Genomic DNA, 21229 nt, shown 5'->3' on the forward strand with positions numbered 1-21229 from the left:
GCCACCCGAGATGTACATTCCCTTCTGATGTACATTTCCCAATATATGCCCCTGCTGTCTATCAGAACAGCATGACAGTCAGACTAAACAACATTAGTCTTAAAAGTTAAAATGAAGACAAAAATATAGTAAAACAAAAAAAAAACAGCTTTTTAAATACACAAAATGGCATTGAACATGTAATTAAAGTCACAATAAAACTGAAATAGCAACAGAGCTATTGTGATGCACATCTGAGTGAAACAGATTATTCGAGAGAGAAAAAAAAAGGGTGGGACTTTATCCATTGGTTGTTGGATAGTGGTAGATCAGAATGGTAAGAAGAATAACAAGAAAAGAGGTGGAGTTTAAGAGGCCAAAATAATAGAAAAATCTAGAAGTCTATCATTTAACTGGAATTACGAAGTACAAAAGACAAAATAAAAAATGAAATATACGTATATCAGCGCCGATAGCCTTGTGGGAAGCACACCGACATACAGCGCCGTTGTGCTACGGGCGTCTTGAGTTCGAATCCCGGCTGGAGGACCTTTCCCGATCCCGTCCCCTCTTCTCTCCCACTTCAATTCCTGTTAACTCTGAACTGTCCTATCATCATAAAGTCAAAATCGTGAAATAAATAAATCAAATATATGTATGTATAAATCGCCTACAGTAAGATCAATAACATGGATTTAAAACTTTAAATTTTCATTTCATGCCAACTTTAACTTCGTAACTTGTTGTATTTTCCAGAACATTTAGTGGGGGAAATTATACAGAGAGGGATTTAGTCTACTGAGATTCGATTGGTTAAAATTTAATACATTAAATTGGACATTATTTGTCAATATTATGTTGCCCCGCCCGCATGGTTTTGGTTACACTAACTGATCAATCTTCAGTAAAATACAATTTGAATTGTAACACATTTGGCTGGAGGACCTTTCCCGATCCCGCCCCCTCTTCTCTCCCACTTCAATTCCTGTCAACTCTGAACTGTCCTATCATCATAAAGTCAAAATCGTGAAATAAATAAATCAAATGTATGTATGTATAAATCGCCTACAGTAAGATCAATAACATGGATTTAAAACTTTACATTTTCATTTCATGCCAACTTTAACTTCGTAACTTGTTGTATTTTCCAGAACATTTACTGGGGGAAATTATACAGAGAGGGATTTAGTCTACTGAGATTCGATTGGTTAAAATTTAATACATTAAATTGGACATTATTTGTCAATATTATGTTGCCCCGCCCGCATGGTTTTGGTTACACTAACTGATCAATCTTCAGTAAAATACAATTTGAATTGTAACACATTTTTCACTTGCTCTCTATAGCTTATCACCTGAATCTCTGGAACGATGTTGCCCCTCTCGACGCAGGTCCCGGCGAACGCCGTCAACGGGGCAGGCAGGACGATGGGCATGGGACGGGTGAAGCTGCTCAGGTCACAGCTGGGGATGTCATTGACCTCATGTCTCATCACGATGGTGTCCATGACAAAGAAGCGTCCCCACGGCAACCACAAGGTGTGCTCCTGAGTGATGAACGGAGCGCGCTCAAACCTCAGGGCTACGGCCACACCCCCGTTACTCACCAGGTCAAAGCTGAAGAAAGGACAACATGCACAGTTAGATATGGAGCAGCTACTGAGATAAAGCCATTCATTCATTTTCAATAATGTTAGAAAATGGAGTAGTCTTCTTTTAGAAATGTTAGCTTTGCAGTTGTGGTTATCAAAATCTGGGTTGGTAACCGCAAGGTTGTTGGTTCAAGCCCCACAAGGAACTATCCATTAATGATCACTGTTGTCCCCTTAAGTAAAACCTCTACCCTAAAATTACTCTTTTCCTTATATTATGTTGCAAACTGACCCATTTTGAGTTCTCACAAATAAAGGCTAACCTATGATGTTTTAACAATCTGATTTGTTGTTGAATGTGCATACAAAATTTATTACGATTATGATATTTGGAGGTTAATTTGACCTGCATATTTCATCATTAATGGCAGCTACACAGACCCAAAATTATTATTTTTTTTTTTATGTATATCAACTTCTCAACTACCCTTTGAGGCTATTTACATTTATGCCTTTGGCAGATGCTTTTATAGGAAGAATGTAAATGTGTAAAATTTACATTTTTACCAGTTAACCCATGATATCGATGTCGCTAGTGCCACATGCTCGACAGTTTGAGCTTCAGGAAAGCACACTAAACAAATGCATTTCCAGACTTCTTCTATTTAAAATGGTAAAAAAATGTTACATACAGTTTGTATGTTCTCATGTTTTTACATTATTCATTTTAAAGGTTTGCTGTTTTCAATTTTTATTTTTTTTTGGTCATAGTAACCCAGTTTTTAACCTAATAGAAATACTAGGTTACCCTCTCATTGTTTGAATGAAAGAGTTTTCATAATTGGATGAACAATTATTTTAAGATAAACATGAATCATTTACAAGTTTCTATACTTATCACTATAATTCTCTACAACTACTTATCTGCTGAATTATTCCATTTATACATGTGTTAGAATTTAATAGAGTGTGGATCTGATTCATTAAGTACAGTTATTTGCTAAAGTATGCCAACCATAACACCCTTGAAAATGGTGTTTTGATTTCCTATTCATTGAAATTACAATGGCATTTCTTTATCTCATAATGCCATTTACGAACATTTTAATCAACATTATTCACTGTTACTCTGTACCGCCATCAAAACCAGACTTAATAAAGGTTGTAATTCATTATGTTTCTCTAAATGACAGGATTCAATTGAAAAGGACTCGGCTTCAGTTAGTTGGGACGGATTTTATCTGGCAGCTCCACAATGTGACTGGAATACAATGAACCACTGGCTCAGTCTAATACACTGTGATTTTGAATTTGCATTAATAAAATCCACATGAATGGTTGGTGTGCGATGTCGTTATTCTCTACTGGGCAATAAACTGGCAAGATTCCTCTCCGCCACAGTAGCCGTGCGAACGCAGCTGAGCGTCTTTGTTGTGCGGTGGCACGGTGCGCTTTGATAAAGGAGGTGAGAGGGGAAATGACATTTAAGGGAAGGGTAAAGTATTATTGATCTGTGCATGTGAAGCTGTCTGCACTAACATAACTTTACAACAATGCTACAATGGCGGAACACGCTCTGCATATAGAGTCGCTCTGATCAGAGAGCTCTGTTGTTGACTCCGCTAAACAGAAACGAAACAGGACGCTGTATGCAGGTTATCGTGTATGAGGCTCGCTAGATGACTGATTGCGTACAAATCCAGAATGCTACTCTGATCTGCTTTCTTGTGTATCATCACGAGGAGACACACCTTTACAACACGCTCTGGTAGACATGAAAGCACAAATGCACTTTAGTGCCAAATACGCCTACAACACAAACAGCCGATTAGCAATATGTGATATGCGGATTGCAGAATGCGCTGTACTGTGTGTCTTTGTTCTCAGGGTTGGCATAGATGCGGCGTGCATCTGTAGTCACACATCACGCTGCTTGAACATTAATTCAACTACATATCCCAAAGGGCTATTCACAGAGCTTTCATTGGCGCGGCTGATAAACAAAGGTCTGCTTTGCCCTTGTTGTCGTGCCCTTGCTAAATTGTGAGCATTTGTCTGTGCGCTGTGGGAGTTTGAACAGAGCGTGCTTGTTGGGGAGTGTCTGCGAGAGAGAGCCTGCGTGCGTTTTTATGCAGCCGTATAGAGTCCACGCTAATCTGCAGTAAAAGTTAGCCGGCCAGTCACATGCGATGAAAGTTGCACGCACACATATAACCATTACACGGGCACGCACACGGCCCTAAAGGCTGCCATGCCAATCGATGAGCGATTCACAGGCCTGTTATCAATCACACAAGCACCTCAGGCACGGGTGACACACTTTATTAGTGCATTCAGCCTTTCAGTGCACACTTTGAAGGGACGCAGAGCTAACCCAAAGGGGTTAGCCAGATCGATGGCTTAGACCCAAAACAGGTTGAAGCCACCCACTTTTAGTCCCCTTAACTAAACTTAGGCTGTTCACACAGTGGCAGAATTTGGTTGTGAGTCCTGAGTGCTATATATGGTTAAATTTGTTAGGACAAGCACATTCTAAAACTGACTCCCTTAAAATTTTCAGGACAACTGCATTTTGAGAGCAAGTGGAGCTTTACTTTAGTTATTTGTTAGTATAGACATAATGCAACTATTATAAAAAAATTTGTATTATTATATAAAATTAACCATGGTTTTACTACTACAAAAAAGTTATAGTTAAACCATGGTAACCACAAAATAACCATGGTTTTGCTACACTAGTTTAACCATGGTATTTGTAGTAAAACTGTGATTATACAAATGGTAATCAATACGCCAAAAAACATGGTTACTACACTTTTTCTATAATAAAACCATTGTACATATTCGCAAGGGATAATATAACTGAGAACATTTTACAGTTTTAGCTCTATGTTTATTCAGTTTACATGCTAATCAGTTAGCAACTACCTTTGCATACCACTAGTTGATTAGCCTAGCTGTTCAGCTTAGCATCCTGTTAACTTATCCACTAATTAGCTTAGCAAACTACTAACAATTAGCCTGCTATCTTTCTTGCATAAAGTTTGCCTAGGATAAATTCCAGTTTTTTTCACTGTTAATTTGTACCACTTGTAGCTTACCACTATCCCAGGGACAGCGAGTGTTCTCAGAATTTTCTGGCAAGAACATTCTGGTAAGGTTCTCTCAAAGTAATGAACAAACTTTGTGTATAACTAATGTTATCTGTTCTTTATTAATGTTTTCAACATGTTAGCACAGAAACATAATTTATAATTGTTCATGGGCCATTTTAGTTGGATGTTCATGTAACATTTTTTTTAAACATTACTAACTACTTGTTTTAGATGGTTCAGAGAACATTTAAAAGTCAAGTTCAAATGGAATAAATGGTCATGAAAAAAATGAAAAAATAGAATGTTCTCTTAATATTTTCTCTAATTTCCACATATCCAAACAAAAAAGAAAAATGTTTTTAATCATTTAAAAAAAGTGAACTTTTTGACATTCAGAGAACATAAATAATGTTAAAAATAATGTTTTCATAACTTGATGGTAACGTTAATTAAAACATTCTTAGTTTGTTAGCGGGACCCTCCAAACCTATTTTGATTATTTAGAATACAATATTGAGATAATGTTATATTTTTTGGTTCCAAGGAAGATTGAATCTCTCATGACTTCCACTACATTAATAATCATGTGACGTCTTCTAAGTCTGCCGTCTATAGCTCTGTGGTTCTTGATTACGTAACACAGCATTCTGCTCTCCTTCAGGAAATCAGGGTTGCGTAAGTGACTCTCAATACATCAAGGCAGATGTATAATGGATGGCTTTTAGGATTTCCAGAGTCTGACTTTAGGCAAAATTTTGTATTACATGAATATCCACTGCATGTTACTTGGTCAATCCAACTCTAGCGGTTGGCAGAGAAGCAGAAGGACCTCTTTTGAAGTAGAGAAAGAAGTAATTTAAAAAGCAAAGGCACCAGTATAGAACAGACCACAATCAAACTAAATCAGTTAAGACAGCTTTCCCATTTTTAAGCAAGCAAACAGGTGCACTGGTGATTTCATGCCGTACTGAGTCTGTTCTTGCAGTGCTTGATGGGGAGGGAGAGGGAGGGAGGGAGGGAGACTATATGTTTACGAGCAAAGAGAGGGAAAAATAGAGAGAGCCAGGGAGATGGAAGATTGTTTATGGCTACAAAAAGCACCATCCAAGCAAACAGGCAAAATGTGCAATGGTGTGCTGGGAATAAAATTGTCCTCCAATTTTATTTCCAGCACATTATAGAACATTCTGCCATACAGAAAGCAGTTAGAGTGCACAGATGTGGGTTAAAGGTGCATGCATAATGATCGTGACATGAAAAAATTCCAATATATTTACATTTTAATTGCTAACCTAGATCTTTAAACACCATTTCATCCCATGCTACAACTTACCTGCCGTCCTGTCTGGTGATGGTATACCCATAGGCTGGTCTGTTAATGAAGCTGATATTTACACCGACCAGCGGAGTCCCATCTGAAGTCACTACTTGTCCCCGGATAACACAGGCATGACTGTGAGGTTAAAAAATGAAAATCATATTGAGTAAAACAGGTCATGTTGTTTTACAGTGTAGAAAAGCATCAGATGCTATTTGTAAACGCATATAATAAATTAAATGAATCCCACAGCTCTGAGGAAACCTCAGCGGGGTTTCCTATCTGAGAAGCAAAAGATAAGAGCAAAAAAATGGGATAGTGTTTGTGTCATTCCTGCTGTTTGAGAGAACAATGCGGAGGTATGAGTGCTTTCAGTCACAGCAGATATCTGGGCTTGAAACTGCCTCTATCTGATGTTATCTGTCTGCCTCAGGAGCTCCGACTTACTGATCGATATGAAAAAGTCAAACACGGATTCTTAAAATCCTCAACAAGAACAAACCAACTCCCTGCTTGACATGACTTCTGACTCATAGTGTTAGAGATTTTTAATCAGGCTTCATGCTGTTCAGGCCGGAGTTTACAAAGGACAAAAAAATTTAAATATATATATTAAAACTATTATACAAATATTAGAGCTGCCACGGTTTGTAAGATCATACATTTTGCCTGCCACATGATGTAATAACTTTTATTAATTTGATTGAATAATAGGCATATCATGTGATCTGATATAACTGAAAGCCAAAAAATTACACACATCAGCTAGGTTAAAGAAAAAAGCATCTAGGAAAAAAATTACACATCGGGGCTGTTTCTATGAAGGTATTAGGTATTAAACATTTGTCAGGTAGCGGAACAATTAACACTGGTGTGTAAGAGGCTGGCCCCTTCCTGTCCTTACTGCAGGCAAGATCACAGACCCAACAATATCCCTGTCCCAGGGAGGCTAACTTTATGCTAATTTAAGCAGCCTCTCACCTTCAGCAGTCCTTGGCTCAGCTCTGCGTCCCTGTAAACAAAGCTAGCTGAGATAGCGCACAAGTGCACAGCCCCACCACAATGTCTATTATCAGACCACGAGCGAACTCAATTAGAATAGAAAATAGAGACAGAACAAGTAACAAAGAAAGATCACTAAATAAAAGGGTGGAAAGATAGAAAGAGAGAGAGAGAGAGAGAGAGATAATGTGTAAAGCTTTTGTCTATCTACAACATTGCTCGAGGTGACAGTTTGATTTAGAGTATTCCCATTCAGAAGGGGCAGCGATGCAAGTTTTCACAGGGTGCACTGAGTGGAACTATAGGCTCTGAGCCACAGCGAAATATGCCGAGCTGATTCAACAACTCCACGCCAAATTATTTAAATATTGACAATAAATGGATCTGAAGAAGATAAAGGAAGAACAGTGAAGTGGTCTAGACGAAAAGTCTAAAGTTCATTTATTCAGCAAACCCTATTCTCAAACAAGGCAGATAAAAGCGGAAGGAGGTTTATAAACAACAGAGATATCCCCTTGTGTAGCACTGCGCTGACAACCACGTAATAGAAGCAAATTGTATGCTGCGTCTGACTTGATATTAGAAGAGACATCTTAAATAACTATGAAGGAAAGCACGCTAAACTGTCCTGAGGTGCAGCTTCCGGGAGCGCTAAGAGGCAATTTTGTACCTAGAGAGTGGTCTGAATGCTTGTGCGTTTGGGAAAGGCTAAAAGAAGGCTAAATGGTTAATGGGCAAAATTTATGTTTGCAAACTCTGTTGAAGCAGAATTATCAAAGAAAAGTTGCAGCAAGTTTCTTTAGCACCGTAAAGCTAACAAGCTAATTAGATTTGCATATGTAAACAGACACTATGAAACTAGAGTCATTATCAGGGCATTGCTAAGCATTAGCAACAACCCAAAAGCATCACTGTTCCTAATTTTTGCAGAAGATGCTATCAATTCATCTACGGTCTTTGTTACTGTAAACAAACATGGCGTGATGTTGTAACAAGCACTGCTAATTACTTAAAAAACTTTGTAAGAGGGGCTAAACATAAAAACATGCTCCCTCTCTTGCATTATATCTGCGTACAGCAGTTCTTTCCTTTCGCAGAAATGGCAACATGTTCTAAATAGGCTAAATGGAGAGAAACAATGGACCATCTCAGGCCATCCCCCTTCACCATCTCCACATGATGGTAAAAGGGGCTAAGCACACTCAGATGCAGCAAGCAAACAACTTGACCCAAATGTATCTCCAGGCAAGCACATTTATTCTTTTGTGCTATTCATGGTGTTCAGATAAACAGAGCGCATGCTGTAGAGGTGAAAGAACATCGGAAGAACATTCGAAAAGTTTCAGACAGGTGAGCCTTGTAAAACAGGGATGATGGGTGACTTTGATCATTCCCAGCCGTGTTACTTTCTTGTGGTTGGACATGTCAGATGTGCAGTTTTGACATGTCTCTGAGCATGCAGAGGTGGTTGTGGAATCAATAAAGAGGCCTGATCAGGTGATGGCAAGGGGCTTTTTTAGACTGACTGCGGCTATGTCTAAGAGGTCCATCTGGGCTGCTGTCAGCCGCTCTCATATCTGTCAGTGGGCGGAGAAACAAAGAGGTAATAAATAATATATCAGCCCTGATATTTTTAGGTGAATTGAGGTCTCCGATCTTGCGGCTGCTGGCCGACTTCTAAAGCTTTTATTTATTTATGTCTCTCTTTTTTTTCTTGGGAGATGATGGTGATGAAGGGTAGGCCGAGGCTCCCGTCTTGAAATAATGAAGAGGGTATCGGGAGACTCCCTACCGAGCGTCGCAAAAATGTCACCTTGGGAAAATGTCACAGGGTATTACAAGAGCATTTCATGAATACCGGGTGCCATGTGCACAAAAGGCAATATCAAACAAAGTCCAGTGTTTCATCTTTGCATGAGGTTATGCGCATCGGACACTCTGACACAACTTGATTGAGGGCGCAGTGATTTATGCAACGGAAGAACGTCTGGCATATAGGACTGAAATGAGTGCAGGAAGGAGAGCACTGGACAGCTTTGAAGTGATCAGAGTCTCATTAGGACAGCACAGATTAGACAAAGGGAGTCCGTACTTGCCAGAGGCTCAGTCACGCAAAGCAAAAGGCCATTTGGTCCAGAGTCTGAGCTAAACTATGGGAAATGGCCATTTAAGAGATGTAAAAACAATACCCTGCTCACCATAGTTCAGGGAAGGACTGTTCACTGATCCAAAACCCCTCTAAACAAGAAATTTCTACTTGAGTTTCCAAATGAACAAAGCAAGACAAGGTCTAAAAACAGAAGGCTTTGAATCGAAGACCTATTTGGCACATTATGCCTTATGGAGATACGAATCAAAACGTCAACGCACCCTGGGCGACACCATTAGAGACATTCTCCATGGAGAGCACAAAAAGATGCTCATATGCTTGTTACGTTTTCATTTTTGCCTTTGAAATGTCAGCTCAGCTTTCATGAAAGGAAATGCGGGGATACTCTACGACATTTCAAAGGAGCACAACTTTTTCCCAAGTCTCTAGTAGCGTCTTTTGTGCTCATTTCAATTGAGAACATAAGGAGAGAGAGGGACAAGACCAATGCACGAGTGGGATGCAAATGCAAAAGTGGCGTTCACTCTAGGTATTGTTTACAGATAAAAAGGGAACGCCACAAAATGGAGGCAAAAGATGAAAAGTCTCATGGGATCACACAGTGACAGCACTGTTCTCTCATACCAAACATTTTTGGGGCACCTTGGGATGAGCCCCATGCCCTGTTTGTTTACAGGAACAAGAGCTGTAGATGGATTGAAAGCATCTACTTATAGTTTCTGACTGATCTAAATATTACCACTATGGGGAATTGGGATTTGGGAGAAGTATGGAAAAGAGAACTTAAACTGCAAGAAATTGCACAAAAATTGCAAACATTAGTCAAGAAACACTTACATGCCATCGAAGGGGTTGATGCCAGGGATGACATGGGTGCTGTCCCGGCCCACCAGGAAGCGGACACGCTGGTAAAAGGACTGCAGGGTGCTCAGAGTGGAAGAGATCTGGGTTTCCTGGATAATATCCAGTGGATCAGGAGAGCCCACACACAGAGAAGTGGTGTGACATGATGTCTGCAAACAGCAATCCGGGTCCATGCAGTCCATCAACCCATCTGATAGAGAGAGGTTTAATCTTTAATAACGGGAATGTAGTGTCAGAAAATGAATCAGTGTTTTTTCTCACAAAATTACTTCTTTTGATGTAAGTGAAAAACAATTTATCTGCTTATAAACTTCCTTCACTTAGTTTAGATGGTTGAACAGATAGACTACCAGCTGGTGGACTTGGTTTTTCTGAGGTGGATCAACTTGTTCAAGTTGGTCAGAGGTCGTAGACCATCGTAGACAAGGTGCCACACTCACCGATTCAATTGGGGTAGGGTTAAGGGGTTTAGGTTTAGGTTTAGGGCCTCATTAGAACCAAAATGTGGACGAACGCACCAGTGAATGTTTCAGAGACCAGCCTGATCAGGTATGACCTGGTTACCAGAACTGTTCAGAACCTGGAGCACAGATGCCTTCCAACATGCTTATTCTGTCCAAGCTAACGTCATTCCCCTAGGTCAGTATCTTTAAAGGAGAGGAAAAAGATTTCATCATCCCAAGACGAACATGGGCGAACTGTTAGCAGGATCTTGAAAACTTCTGAGAAATAACTGCCTCTGTTGGATGGCTTTCTGTACCCTACAGCTGCGTTACTGCAGTAAGTTAGAGCGAGTCTGGCTTCTTATTTCCTTCATGTTTTTTTCTTTCGTCCCCCCCCCTTTCCTACAGTTTCCACACCTTTACAGGCAGCTCAGCCTCTCCCTCCTGTAATTCAGCTGAAATAATTCAGGACTTCAGGCCATGCTGAGAGGAACCCTTTAATTTACTGAAGTGGGTCATCCCTTATTCTATAATATCTCTCTCTCTTCCTCTCTCTCTACTTTCAGGAACCTCTCTGACCAGATGGGCCAAATTATAAAAATAACACCTCTCCTGGTGGAAGCGTCAACACTGCTTGTTTCGGTCGCCGCAATAGTACCACCAATTGACTGCTTTACTACTAGCATGCTAGCATTCCGGTGCTATTTAAATAGCTGCCAGCTTTTAGCTCAATGAAGGTGAGACCCATGCAAAGACTGTTAAATCTTCATAATAAATGTCAAGGCAGCATGTTGTTTGTGTTGTACCTCCGTCATTGTCCTTGCCGTCACTGCAGGCCGTCTCCATTGATGTGTCGCAACCTGCTCCCCGCCAGCCCAGCTGACAAACACAGTACCAGCCATTATTACCCAGCGTGCATCTGCCGTTGCCATTGCACAGACCAGGACAGCCCTCTGTGCACACAAAAGCAAAGCATACACATTACAGAGGGCACTTTTCACCAAAACAAACATTACGCTATAACAGACAAGACGTTGCAAAGCCTAGTTACCAGACGAAAAAGTCAAAATGAAGGGTTGTGGGTCAAAAGAGTGCTTCAGTAATAACAGTGATAACTTCAGGTGATTAACTGATACACCTTTATAAGCCATTATATCCTATAGAGGCAGACTCATACTGCAGAGCTCCTCCAGATCAATACATTCTCATTAGTGTTGTACAATAGATGCAGAACTCAGCTCTAAAGAGAAAGAGAGAGAGCAAGAAAAAAAGAGGCAAGACAATGAGACACAAGAAAGGTAAAGGCAAAATCTAACCTGGAAAAAAAAAACAATTACCTCAACTAGATAAACAGCAATATGGATAATCACAGTGTTTCTTGGGTAATATACAACTAACAACCTTAGCTTTAGATAGTAGACTAGTCTTAAATGTGCAAACCATAAGCGCCAGATACAACACAAACCATATTCTGTTTTATTCCAATAATGTGAATGTCATGACACATTTGAAAATAGGATTTCACAGGGCTGCGCTTGAGCAGGGAGGTTAATGCTGACAGGATGTAGATAGCACAGGTGGCACACGGTCCTACACACATGGTACACTCCATACGACAGCGTAAAATATCTGTCATTGTCATCTGTTTTCTCCTCCCCTCACTGCCACTTATCAGCTACCTGTCCAATTCCATTTCCTAAGATGAAAACATAGACGAAAGATGAGAAACCCTGAGCCATCGAATGTAAAATCCTGACATGCTTTTCACAAGCCAAGAGCCGCTCTCCAAGATGTCTGAGCTGACCTATTTTGTCAGTGACAGTTAGCACAGCCACTGCTCGAACATCATAGAGACTAAAGGAAGGGAGAGAGAGAGTGGGAGTTTGTATAGAGAAAGAAAGGTGGTGGATGCCTGATAAGAAAGAAATCCGAGATGCCTTTAAAAGCCATGATAATTTCTAAGGATGGCTCAATGGGGAATGGTATGCAATGTTTTCATCTAGGCTTTGTGCATCATGATGATGCTATGCTCAATGTTCCAAGACAGCTGTGCTTCAATAACTGATATATGTTAGCATATTTAGCAGCATCTGACACAAGAAAAAAAAGTCTACACCTAAATGGAGAATCCATCAAGAAAGTGGGCTGTAATGTTGACTTACATAATTATATAGCTGCACAGATCAGCACAATGTCATGTAAATATAAGAAAGAGCAATGGAGCTGTAGTACAGTGGTTAGAGCACATGCTCTGGCATGGTGAGCTATGATACTCTTGGGTAAAGAATCCCAAATAGCAATTTTGATGACTTGCATGATACGGTCTAAACATGCTTTTGAAATAGACCACCATCCTGCAGATTTTAAGTTCTAATCCCAGTTAAACACACCAGAACCAGTTAATCAAGGTCAATATGCTTGCTCGAAAGTTCCAGGCAGGTGTACTGGATCGAGCTGAAGCTAAACTCTTCAAGCAAAAGCATGTCCCACACTGCACAGTTGGGTGTCTTTTTTGCAGGACCTACACTTCCTTGATGCTTTGGACTTCTCATTGGAGTACTACTAAAAAGTCTACACAATGCTATGTCAACAAAGTGTGCACTTTGGATTTAGACCTTTGGATGATCTAATTTCTTGTCTTTTCTCTAATGGCAACGGGAGTTGCAAAAAAGCAGATCACAAAACACAAGGTTGTACTTGCATTCACAGCCTCCAGCTGACCTCACATCGGTGTAAGGTCAATCTTTTTGTGCTCCAAGGCAGGCAGTGACAGTTATATGCTTTGCTAACAAGCAAAGGATGAGCCTGACCAGTAGACAGCAGGTTCCTCCTTAAACACCCAAACAGACAAACAGCTGCACAGTCTGCAGTGGCGAGACGTCTGAATGGTCTGTTCTGAATGCTTATTAAAGAGCTAAATAAATAAAGATCTGTACTCTGCTGGCAGCAGTTCAGCTTAATTGGCAGCCCTTTCAGAGAGAGGCCCCTGTGGAGCGCACCCGTGCATCAGGCTGAAACAGCTCTGGAGGGCCACAAACCGCCTCGCGCAACCCCTGCAGTTCACGCTAGCCGCACAGCCTCTCTATGCGGGGAGAAAGGGAGGGAAGGGGTGGGCTCACAGAGCAAGAAAACCAGAGACATGAAAGGAAAAAACAAGGAGCAGGTAGGGGGTGTGGGCGGCTCGGGGCCCTGGCATCACCGGTGCATAGCGTGCTTTAATTAGAGAGGCTGCCGCTTCAGCACCTCTCAGAACCCCCAGCCCTCCTCCCGAACCCCCTCTGCTGTGCTACACAGCTGCACTGAACATACATTATGCATGGCGCCGGTTGGCAAGGTCCGTGACCCTCCACCAGCCCTCCCTCCTTGGATCCTGTGGGCCATCCATCCCCTTGAGTTCCACAGCAGGGATACGGTGGCTAAGGAGACGCTCTGGCTCTCGTGCCGCCCACTCAGCGGGCACGAAGGTGCTAAGTGGCGAGGTGGCAGAGCAGCGTATTGGATATAGTGGAACAACAGCAGCATGATGCGGAGAGGACTGTGGTTAGTGTGGCATGAAGCTTGGGCTGAATGAAATAGAAGCGCAACCCTTTCAGGATGAGCGTTATGAAGGATGGACTAATGGAAATATGATGGATGACAGAACATGAGAGAGGAAGAAAAGATAGGACAGGAGGAGTGCCATACCTTTCACTACCTTATCCAGATAGTGAGCTTTAGAGGGAGATAAAAGACAAGGACATATAAGGGAGGTTTTGAACAGTGCTGCTTCCATGACAAGACACAGACAGCTAGAGGCATGGGCTAGTTGCTCGAGACTTCTACGTTTACAGAAACACAGGGGCTGCAAAAGCAAGGACAATAACATGCATAAAGCAACACGTCACATCACAGGCTGGGAGAAAGTTAAAGGTATGGTGTGACAGGGTAGAGAAAGAGAGGGATGAAAACAGATGTAGTGAGAAGTCTCGGTTTATCAGAACATGTATTACAGGTGGGAGATTTTTTGGCAACACTTTCTATGAAGCCTGTATATATATATATATATATAAACCATTATAAAGCTCTTCATAATGCCTTATGTTAGACATTTTTAAATTCTGAATAGTATTACAATTGATTATAACTGGAAATTCTAAAACGGATGCATAATGCATATATATGGCTTTATGAAGGATAGCTGATAATGCATAATAAATCTTCAGAATGTATTACATGCAGACTTTTTGGAAAATGTCACCATTATAATTTGTAAACAAATTACATAAGTATTTTTATATATACAGTATATAAAAGTACATCCTTCAGGTTTAAGACTGTGTAATGATGTCAAAAGCTTATAAAGAAAGAGCATGTCACTGATGAGACGACCACATTCTAATGCAAACAGCAGTGGAGAGGCAACACGTCATCTGTCAAACATTCTGTACATTACATCATGGACCGTCACACTTACCGTCTTTAATGGCACACGCTTTATGAGAATATATGATCCTTGCTGTTGGGATGCTATGTCTCACTATGGTACATGTATGAAGAACATCAATAATGCATCAAGAAAATATTAAAAGACGGAATGCTAGTTCACTGGCCCCAGAAAAATAAATAAATAAATAACAACACTCTTGCATTTCTCGTTTTACTGATCTGGAAAGTTCACAAGATCAAAATAGAAACTGTTTTCTTTGCTTTGTTCACCTCTGGTGTTTTATGAGAAGCTGTTTTCTGAGGAGTCTTTTCTTTTTGGGGCCACTGACTGATAAACTCAGAGACAAAATCAATTGTTAAAAAAAAATGCTGTATCAGATTAGACTATGTAAGTTCCTTTAACAGAGCAGATATGTCAAAGAGTAGAACAGAGAGACACAATGATGTTGAGACAGAAGCACTGGTTAAGGCAGTCTCACAGAACAGACTGTTTATTGGCCCATTCATATTCTTTAGTTGAGATGGAAAACAAAAGTCAAGCACTTAATGTGATTTACTCATGCTCCAAGAACACCATTCCAACAAACCAATCAAATTTTAGAGTTACGATTAAGATGGTGTTAGGTAGATAACGCTGCTATCAACCAAATTATTGCTCTGTGAATTAAGGGGTAGGTTAGGGTTAGATAGCACTTTCAACAAATAAGGTACAAAATTGGGTCTGAAACTCTTAAAATGGTTTTTACATACTTTAAAGTATTTAACTTTTCTTTCTCAACAAATGGTCATTGAAGGGAGGTGCTTAACCTTAATTCTTTGTAACCTGTTACCAAAATTTAGTTTTTTTAAATAAGCATCTAAAGAAATCCAAATAATTTACAATAGCTTAACAAGGTAACATGCTTGACTATAATTTTTGTAAAAACTGATAAAAAAGAATGATTTTATGTGTATAAAACTAGATATATTTCATGCTATAGGTACATTTTGGGACCATCAGGGGCATGCATTTATGTGAACCATTTTGTCTCCAAATAGTTAGTACAAGGTACACAGGCAGGGAGAACTGCTGGTCACTGTTGTGCATGTTAAATAAGAACATTATGTTTGGCTTAGCTTCATTAGGGGCTCAATAATCCACGCCAACCCATATTTCCATTACGAAACTACCCAAAAAGGTGTTGTGTTCAACAGTCTTCCTGCTCTGGAGGTGACGGGGAAAGAATCCATCTGCTGTTTTGTTGTCAACGGTCTAGTACCTTTCTGTTAACACTTAAATATCTTAAAATCTGACCGAGGCACAACCTAATACACCTGGCTCAACTGGACGGGTTGCCTCAATGAAGTAAACCTAAGCTGCTTTATTCATATTGAAATATTTTCGGTTAACATTTATAAAAATTAGTGAAGATTTCACAGCAAAAATACTTGAAAAGGGATACTTTTACAATTATTCTAAAAGGCCTTTTACTTAATAAAAAGTGTAAACTATCAGACAACAGAAGGTATCTGTACACAATAGATGCAAAAAATGCTAATAATTTAGAGGCCTTGAAATTTGCATATCAAATATGATACAGTAGGGTTAATAAATGTAATTATTTATTGAACCATGTATTTAATAAGAGCAAAAAATCATTTGAGAGCGTGTGTGACAGAGATTTTATCATACAGCATCCTTTACTATTAGTAAAATCAATGTCTCTCAATTCTTTTTAGTTCAAATAAAACTAAATTAAAGCCGAAATGTATAACTTAATTTCCTTACCAAACAAAACTGCAAAAATAATGAATGTTTTAATGTTTTCGCAGTCTAATTTCCTAACGTAAAGAATGTCTTTCCAGTGACTGCTCTGCTTGTGCAATGCAAATGTTTGTGTTTAAAATGAACTAATCGAAAGGAACGACAGAGAGAATAAGAAAGGAGGGAAATGACGAGTAGAAATGAAAAGACATCTTAGCACATTCCCACATTAAAATGCATGAAGACAAGCCTCATATCCTTGAGCAAACCTGTTCATGCTATGCCGAGTTGCACAAATTCAATTACGCATGCTTCTCTCACACCTCCTCGCCTTCCCCTTGCCCCCGTCACGACCCCACCCTCATCCGACACACATAAACGAGCGCATCCGTCTTCCGTCGGTGCTTACCTATAGTGCAGTGTTCTCCGTTCCATCCCGGGCTGCATTCACACTTCCCGTCTTTGCAGGTCCCGTGCTCGCTGCAGCGTGGGTGACAAGCCCGTTGTTCGCACCCGGCACCCATCCAGCCCTCGTCGCAGCGACAGCTGCCCGCCACGCAGATGCCATGTCCACCACAGTCGGCTGCGCACAGCTCTGTGGGACACGAGGAGAGAAGGGGTGTTACCGAATAGTTGTTGGGACAGGGGGTAAAGAGAAAGCAAATCCAGGAGTTATTGTCAGTGATGGGACGGCCACGCTCCACTACCTTGTCTGATGGGCACTGAAAAGAAATTCCTGCACCTCATAAAGGGGGCAATCCCCTTTGGACAATACGAATCTAATAAGACCATTACAAAGCAGGGGTTCGGGGATTGTGGGATGTTTAACAGGGCAGATTTTCTGCTGTGTCTCTTCCTCCTTTTGTGTGGAGGGGAGTAGGCAAAAACGGAAGAAAAAAAAAAGAAGAAAGTAAAGTCAAAGAACAAAATCCAATTTTGACTTCCCACAGAGATGGAGACGCACGCTGGATTATTTAAGTCGGTTTTACTGCATAAGTAATGAGGTGAAAGCTGAAGCAGCATGGCACACAATGCTTTTCTATAAAAGAAAGATCTGCGAGACATTAATTCAATAATTGAAAGTTAGTTCACAAATTAAATGTAGCACATGAGATTTCAAAAATTAAATTGACTCCATGGGCTTTGGGAAGGTTTGGCTGTGTGAACCAATAGTGCCAATTAATTCACTTTTTATTCACTCATTTGTCAAGTGAGTTTTTAATTCTGACATAATTAAAAACTTCTAGAAACATTAAAAGGATAAAGGTGTTGCATAAAGCACAAAACATCAAGATAATTGAAAAGATCATTTTGGAAAGCTGACAGGACTAGACATTAGACTTCATGGAATATTAGTACTTACACCAGAGAACAGAATAAAATAGACTATTGAAGGCAAACAGGTGATTAATAGTGAGAGACTTTAAAAATGGTCATCAGTTACAGGACTTATACACATTTTTTGGTTACACTTTGATTTAGGGACCAATTCTCGCTATTAACTAGTTGCTTATTAGTGTGCATATTACTAGCATATTGGCCGTTTATCATTACTTATAAAGCACATATTAATGCATTATTCTGCATGACCATATGTGAGATCCCTTAACCCTACCTCATACCTAAACTTACTAACTATTAGGGCTGCCCTCTAATAGTCGACTAATCGTTACTCGACCAGAAGAAGCTTGGTCGACCAAAATTTAATTAGTCGCTTAGTCGCAGAAAAAAAAAAAAGCAGTCGGCTCAATGAAATGGCACAACAGGCAGCTCTCTTTTAACACAGACTTTTAAGGATGGATGTTTGCGTCAAGTGATAGGCCAGGTAAGTGAAATTATATTATCTTGCTGTATGTGTCGTTTTCTTTAGGTTTTCTGACTAAAAGCAACCAAAAAGCCATTTTAAAGTGGTTAAGCAATAATAATCAGCAGGGATCCCAGACCAATACAATTAGTGTGCCTCCTCTATTTTAAAACCCACGAGCCGCCACTGGTCTATGGTAATACAGGACATCCAACCGCTCGCCTATGTCCGCTCAATCTAATGTTAACCTAGAGAAATATGCATTGTTTAAGTGTGTGTGAGGAGAGTGGAAGCTGAACAGCGCTCACTGCAGATGGAGGCGCCGGCGCGCTCACTTGCTCCTAAAATACTGGTCATTTTTGGTCATACAGATAATAGTAATACATCTTTCGAATCTGTAAAGACTCTACGTTTATTTGTGTGCGCTCAAAATAAAAACAAAACGCGCTTTTGTGAAATAATGAAAGCAAACATGATGCGCTTTATGCCATTAAAATATATCTATAGAGAATGAAATGTCAACTTTCAAATGAACCAATACAAATGGAAAACAAATATTCTCCGATTATGCAATGCGTATGAAACATGCATGCAGGCGCATCACTACTGCGGAGATGACGAGTCAGTGTCGCCGACTTCATCTCTTAATCCGAAAACAAAAAGCACTAGCTTATCAAAATATTAAAATGTTAATGCAGTCTCCTTGCTGTTTTTCCCTGACACATTCATAATCATTACTTCTGCCGGTGCGCTGTGGCAAGCTTTATGCGTGCGCTTGAGCGCTTATTAGGCTATGTATGCAATTAAAGGCTCATTATCATGATTTAAATGGTTTATTAATAAACATGTGATTAGTCGACTAATGCTTCAAATGAACGACTACTAGTCGACCAGAAAAATCCTTAGTCGAGGACAGCCCTACTAACTATTAATAAGCAGCAAATTAAGAGTTTATTGAGACAAAATCTTGGTTAATAGTTAGTTAATAGTGAGTAACTTTTTTTTAAATTTTTTGGTAGATCTGAATGAATGAATGAATGAATGAATGAATGAACATGGCTAAATATGAATTTTTGGTCCTTACAATTAGTTAATTGAATCCAATTTTATGTGTATATGTGTGTGTAAAATAAAATGTGTGCGTGTGTGTTTGTATTCAGTTATATCAAAATTATTGCAGCGTATACTTTTGTTGGTGAATACAATGCAATATCTCGATATATAAAAAGAAACATTTGCACATATGCTATGCATGAAGTACTCTAACATACAAAAAAAAATAAGGGCTGTCTTCAAAACACAGAATAGTGATTATGTGCCTAATTTGTCAAATCTATGCAGAAGGGAGTCAGAAAGAAGGTCGCCTATAGGCCATTAATGAGTCAATTATGTTCATGTTTTGTCATTGTTACAAATTAAACAGTGTTAAGTTAGTCTTGTCAGGCACAAACCATAACATGGCATTACCAGATTTAAAAGCTTGAAGGAAAAAAAAAAAAGAATCCTTCCCTCATGCTAATTACAGCACTGGGCCGTTGTTAAATTATGTAAATGCCCTTAATTTCACATGCAACATTTCAATTAGAGGCATCCTAATGGCATTTCATTCAGAGCTGCTTAAAGTTGTCAAGGAGACACAGAGTTGCTAATTTCCTCTGGTTCTTGCTCTCCCTTTATTGTCCTTCTCTCAATTGGCTTAGTATTTTTCCTCTCGCTCTATCGCATACACAAACAGCTTGATTATACGAATATCGTTTTCTCATAACAGTGTTCCTTGAAGCAATTCTCATAAAGGTAACACAGCAGCCAAATGACAGGGTGACACCATCTGCGAATCGTTCCCACAATGCTTCACCACAGGGCAAAGACGCTACTAACGCTGTACAATAATTGGGTAACTCCTGCTTGCGTCCCTTTCATGGAGGAGGAGAACTAATTGATGCAGATCTTGATTGTTTGCAACAGCTCATTTCAGAACGTGGTGGAGCTGCCCGGCTGCCCACATACTAGAGCTGAAAGCTTTCTTATTCAATTACCAACACTGACCAAGAGAGCTGAGACCGAAAGAAGGAAAAAAGGGGGAGAGACAGAGAGAGGGAGGAAGGCATTTTCATCTTAGGAGTGGCTTTATTTCCGTTTAGTTTTGTGGCATAACATTTATTTTACCCCCAAATTTGTTAGAACCATTACTTTTGTAGAAAAATTGTATTTTACCAAAGCTCGCATTTTTCACAGTTTAGCAATACATTAAATGTTTGTCAGTGTTAAATGGTTGCCAGAAAGAGGTAAATATTTTATTTTATTTTATTAATGCTCATATTTTTCACAGTTTATCAGTAACACATGAAATGTTTGTCAGTGTTAAATGGTTATGTACTGTTTTCTATTTTATTTTATTTTAAAGCTCACATTTTTCGCAGTTTATCAGTAACAATACATGAAATGTTTGTCAGTGTTAAATGGTTGCCAGATGTTTGCAAAAGAGGTAAATATTTTATTTTATTAATGCTCATATTTTTCACAGTTTATCAGTAACACATGAAATGTTTGTCAGTGTTAAATGGTTATATACTGTTTTCTATTTTATTTTATTTTATTTTTAATGCTCACATTTATTTTTCGCAGTTTATCAGTAACAATACATGAAATGTTTGTCAGTGTTAAATGGTTATGTACTGTTTTCTATTTTATTTTATTTTAAAGCTCACATTTTTCGCAGTTTATCAGTAACAATACATGAAATGTTTGTCAGTGTTAAATGGTTGCCAGACGTTTGTAAAAGAGGTAAATATTTTATTTTATTTTATTAATGCTCATATTTTTCACAGTTTATCAGTAACACATGAAATGTTT

The 21229-nt window shown here is 39.5% G+C and overlaps 1 protein-coding gene across 2 annotated transcripts in view; it reads right to left on the minus strand.

The window, feature by feature from the left end:
- Positions 1 to 21229, minus strand: part of LOC107740368 (teneurin-4-like) — a 263631-nt gene that overhangs the window by 61144 nt on the left and 181258 nt on the right. For both annotated transcript variants that reach the window (XM_016552793.1, XM_016552795.1), the window contains exons 14-19: positions 16982 to 17167; positions 14088 to 14114; positions 11210 to 11356; positions 9934 to 10150; positions 6000 to 6119; positions 1335 to 1596 (exon numbers count right to left, since the gene is read on the minus strand). In XM_016552793.1, the coding sequence (XP_016408279.1) occupies positions 1335 to 1596; positions 6000 to 6119; positions 9934 to 10150; positions 11210 to 11356; positions 14088 to 14114; positions 16982 to 17167 (959 nt within the window). The remainder of the gene's footprint in view (positions 1 to 1334; positions 1597 to 5999; positions 6120 to 9933; positions 10151 to 11209; positions 11357 to 14087; positions 14115 to 16981; positions 17168 to 21229) is intronic.

This window comes from Sinocyclocheilus rhinocerous, unplaced genomic scaffold, assembly GCF_001515625.1.
Source record: "Sinocyclocheilus rhinocerous isolate Xijiao unplaced genomic scaffold, SAMN03320098_v1.1 scaffold315, whole genome shotgun sequence".
In the NCBI taxonomy this organism is placed as follows: domain Eukaryota; kingdom Metazoa; phylum Chordata; class Actinopteri; order Cypriniformes; family Cyprinidae; genus Sinocyclocheilus; species Sinocyclocheilus rhinocerous.